This window comes from Polyergus mexicanus, unplaced genomic scaffold, assembly GCF_030449975.1.
Source record: "Polyergus mexicanus isolate NDT 795.1 unplaced genomic scaffold, iyPolMexi1.0 SCAF_7, whole genome shotgun sequence".
Lineage (NCBI taxonomy): Eukaryota > Metazoa > Arthropoda > Insecta > Hymenoptera > Formicidae > Polyergus > Polyergus mexicanus.
Genome location: NW_027223327.1, coordinates 6824385 through 6829194, shown reverse-complemented (window position 1 = coordinate 6829194; position 4810 = coordinate 6824385). Strand labels below are relative to the sequence as shown.

Below are 4810 nucleotides of genomic sequence, written 5' to 3'. Positions count from 1 at the left end.
CGCGCGATAAGCCGCCCGGAAAACGAGACGAGAAGCTTCTCGCCACACTGTACGATAAGAACCGTTACGTGATATATTATCGCAATTTGCAGCAATGCGTTCGACACGGATTACGCATTACGAAAATACACAGAATATTGCGATTCGCGCAATCTTCATGGTTGCGCGAATATATCGAACTGAATACACGATTACGAATTAACGCGAAAAACGAGTTTGAGAAAAATCTATACAAATTAATGAATAATGCCGTGTTTGGCAAAACTATGGAAAACGTGCGCAATCATTCGAATGTTCGACTCGTGACTCGATGGGACGGGCGATACGGCGCGGAGGCGATGATCGCGAAACCGAATTTTCACAGTAGAAGCGTTTTCGCGGAGGATCTCGTAGCTGTAGAATTGCGTAAACTCGAGATTAAGTTCAATAAACCAATTTATGTAGGTATGTGTATTCTCGATATATCTAAAATTCGTTTATACGAATTTCACTACGAGTACATGCTACCATTGTATCGAGATAAGTGTAAAATAATGTACACCGATACGGATAGTCTCATTTATCGCGTCGAATGCGAGGACATATACGAGAATATGAAGCGCGATATCGACAAGTTCGATACGAGCGATTACGCAATGGACAATGCGTATGGAATGCCTCTCGCTAATAAAAAAATACCCGGTGCGATGAAGGATGAGAACGCTGGCGCGATTATGACCGAATTTATTGGACTTAGAGCGAAAATGTACGCGCTGCGAGTCGCCGGTAAAAGCGATACAAAAAGAATCAAGGGTGTTAAGAGCGGCGTTGTCGCGAGAACGATAACGTTTGACGATTACGCGCGCTGTCTTCGACAGGGGATCGAGATGAAGCGCGAGCAGTTTTGTATAAGATCCGAGTTACACGAGATGTATACAGTATCGGAATTAAAAATCGCGCTCAGTCCGCACGATGACAAACGATACACGATATCGGGAACTACGGATACGTTACCGTGGGGACATTATAAAATACCGTTGTAGGGAGCGAAAAAATACTATACGTTTCTTAAAACATTTAAACTTTAATTAGTAGTTTATTTAGTATAAACATATTTTATAAATAATATATTATCATTGTATTTTCGATATAATTCACGATTGCGTCGAAAAAACATCGATGGACGTTCTACGAATCGTTTCGAAGAACAAATTTGCGCGAATAATATAATTTAAATATAATTTATTATAATAGATTTTAATAAAATAATAAAAATTAATCGGTTTTATTTATTAGATTTTAATAAAAAATCGTGAAAATGTTCGATCGGTCTTATATATAATAGGTATTAGATATAAAATCTATTATAAATAAGACTGATCGTACATTTTCACGATCTTTCTATTATGCTCTCGGAAGTGTTTTATATAGAATAATGTGAAAAAGATGTTAATGCGAGTTTTAGCGTTATCATAGTGACGTAATAAAGAATGTATACAAAGCGCGAGAAAGAGTACGTATAAAGTTTGAAAGAGAGAACGCAGGATACGGCGGCCGCGTAGCGGTGCGAGAGAGAACTCGTATAGAACGCGAAAAAATGAACTTTTTGCGTTTTTGCGATATAAAAGTCGTGGAAATCACCATTCTGTCCAAGTCTTGGCAAATCTCGACTCGATTTGACAAATTCGCATTCTACTTCATTAGCATCGAACATATATTATGCTACATGCTACATGCAAACGAGATAGAATGCGAGAATTTGCCATAAATCGAGTCGAGATTAGCCGCGAATTGGACAGATCGATGATTTCCATGACTCTTTATTATATTCTTGAAAGTGTTATATATAGAGTAACGCGAGAATAAAGCTACCGCGAGAATAAAGTTACCGCGAGATACGATGTTCGCTTAACAATGCGATGAAGAATATATATAAAATATAAAAAAGAGTCCGCATAAAGCGCAAAAGAGAGAACGCAGGATATGGCGGCCGCGTAGCGGCGCGAGAAAGAGTTTATATGGAGCGCAAGAGAGAACTCGTACAAAATTACGATTGTTTTATAATCATACGATTTAAAAATTAATAATGATAATTACTCTATAATCGATTATTTAAACGGTTAATCGATTTTCACAAGTTTTAATTTTAATTGTATTGTGTTATTATTTTTTTCTTTGTTTTATAATTATACGATTATTTTAGTTTTAACATGTCTACAATTTTTCTAAGATTTTCCTTGTTTTATAATTATACGAGTATTTTAGTTTTAACATGTCTACAATTTTGTTATGTATAATATATAATATGTATAATATATAATATGTATAATATGTATAATATGTAGTTTTATTTAATAAAAATACATTTTTATCATAATACAGCTGTTTTATTTATCCAAGAATTGTGCGATTCGTCCATTCCTAACCATTTCACGTAAATCTTGTCACCCTTTCGACGCAGCACCTTTTCTACGAGATACACGTCGGGATCGCCAACGCGCAACAATTCGTGCTCGTAGAATCCTCCCGCGATCGGCTCGCCGCGCGAATCCTTTAATAGATACGTTACGGGATTAGTCCGTTGTATCTTAGTTATTCGAAAAATCTCTGTAGTCCAGTTGGGTGTGAAGCCTTTCTCGAAAATCGTTTTAAATTTACTGATGCGTACCGGATCGGCTACTTTAAATTTCGCCGGAGCCGCGATTTTTATATTGCTGTATACAGTATTTAAAAGTTTATCGGCAATTTTTGGAGTTACGTCGACAGGTCTCATATTTATAGTGCGATGTTTTCGCGTGTTATATTCCTCGACGAGTCGTGGTAACTCGTCGATCCACTTGTACGTTCCGTTTAGCGTGAAATACTTCCACATAAAATTTTTGAGCGTACGATTGAATCGTTCGACTATCGACGCTTTCATCACCGAATATGTCGAATAATGATTTACTTCGTGCTTCTTCGTAAAATTTCGCATATCGGCATTGTAAAATTCTTTTCCTTTATCGGTCTGTAGATTTTTCGGACACCTCTTAGAGTCTCGTATTATTTTAGATAACGCTCGAGTAACCTCGTTTGCGCTTTTGCTCTTAAGCGGTACAGCCCATGCGTATTTGCTTAATACGTCGATAACGGTGAGTATGTAGTTGTGGCCTTTGTTGAGTCTCGCGTAAGGACGCATCTCGACCACATCCGCTTGCCATAGGTCGTCGTACCCGCGCACCGCAACGCGACGACGCGAGAAGTTTCTTCTCGCGGGCGCGTGCAATTCCTCGACTAATCTTCGTTTTTTAACGCTCATAATTCTTTTTTCTTTCTCTCGAGAATAACGTTGAATTGGATCTCTTTTTCGAGCGGTTCGCCGCTCCCGCTAATCTCTTTTTCGAGCGGTTCGTCGCTCCCGCTAATCTTTCTTTCGAGCGGTTCGCCGCTCCCGCTAACCTTTCTTTCGAGCGGTTCGCCGCTCCCGCTAATCTTTGCCAGTTCTCTCACTCTTCCCGATAGCTCGTCTGCGTCTCTCTTCAATCGTGACGTTGAATTTTCCAATTCTCGTATCTTCGTCTCGGATTTCACTGCGGAATTCGCCGCGATACGCGATTTTTGATTTAGTTCTTGTATTGTTTTACCTTGATTGAACATTATTTTACGATCGTTCGCGTTTCTCGTCGAGAACTCCGTCGCGTTGAGCGATATAGTTTTTTTCGCGACTTCGATTTGATCGCTTAAACCTTTGATTCGTTTATCTAAAACATCGATTCGTTTATCTAGAGCGTTAGCGCTCGTTTCTATTCTCGAAATGGAATTTTCCACAGCGTCTATTCGTTTACTCAGAACGTCATCGCGTGTTTTTATCTCGGAAACGAAACTCTCCGCGACGTCTATTCGTTTACTTAAAGCGCTATCGAGCTGAGCGAGTCTCGTGAATAGTAGAATGACGCCCTGCCCCGCTTCGTTCGCGTCTTTTCTTAATTGCGATGTGATTCCCTCGACGTAGCTTTTGCTTGTCGCATCGGCGTCCTCCTCAGGTTGAGCCAAGCGTTTTATTTTACGTTCTCTCGCGTCGTATTCAATGGAAGAGCTTAGACACAGCGCGTTATCGCGCACGTAACTTCGCAGAGACTCGATAGCCGGACGTAGTCTTCCGGTTCTCGCGTCGTAGTCTCGATTTTTTAAAGGTGAGCCAAATTTGCTCACGGACATCGCGAATTCCGCGTACGACTGCGACAGTCATCCACGCGACAGTTCGATTTATACGATCGCTCCTGTTTCGCGAAGCTCCTCGATTATCGATAGAATCTCGTTTTCGTGAGCGTTGTTGCCAGCTCGACGCGAAGCGTCTAATAATCGCAAACGATCCACTAATTCGTTTGGATCGTCCCAATGGACGTAATCGATTTTATTGTCCGTGACACGCATAGTCGACGATACGCGACCCGCGCCTGTTTTTTTCGCGCCGCTGTTGTGAATAAGCGGAGCGATAATAAATTTGTATTTATATCCTTTATTTCCTAAGACAGATTTTTTAGCGTCATGATCACGTCTATGAGCGTTCGTTGTTAACAATATACTTCTGTATGTTAATTTATCTTTTTCTGTATATATGAGACTATTAGGAATTTTCATAAAAATTAATTCATACAAACCGGGAGTACCGACATATTTAATCTCATCTATAAATATGGAATCATTCGCGTCTACGTCAAATCGCTTATCGCCGAGCATCGCACCTTTCTCGCCGATGTAAACTCCGTAAACGTGATCAATCTCGTTCGGCGCTTCTCCGCCGAGAAGAGTCCCCATATATTTTCGCCCTAACGGTCCTAGTTGACCGTGC

The 4810-nt window shown here is 40.3% G+C and overlaps 1 protein-coding gene across 1 annotated transcript; it reads right to left on the bottom strand.

The window, feature by feature from the left end:
- Positions 1 to 3273: 3273 nt before the first annotated feature.
- Positions 3274 to 4176, bottom strand: LOC138935153 (tropomyosin-like). Its single transcript, XM_070299580.1, has one exon. It carries the CDS (start codon positions 4174 to 4176, stop codon positions 3274 to 3276), a length of 903 nt encoding a protein of 300 aa, XP_070155681.1.
- Positions 4177 to 4810: the final 634 nt, after the last annotated feature.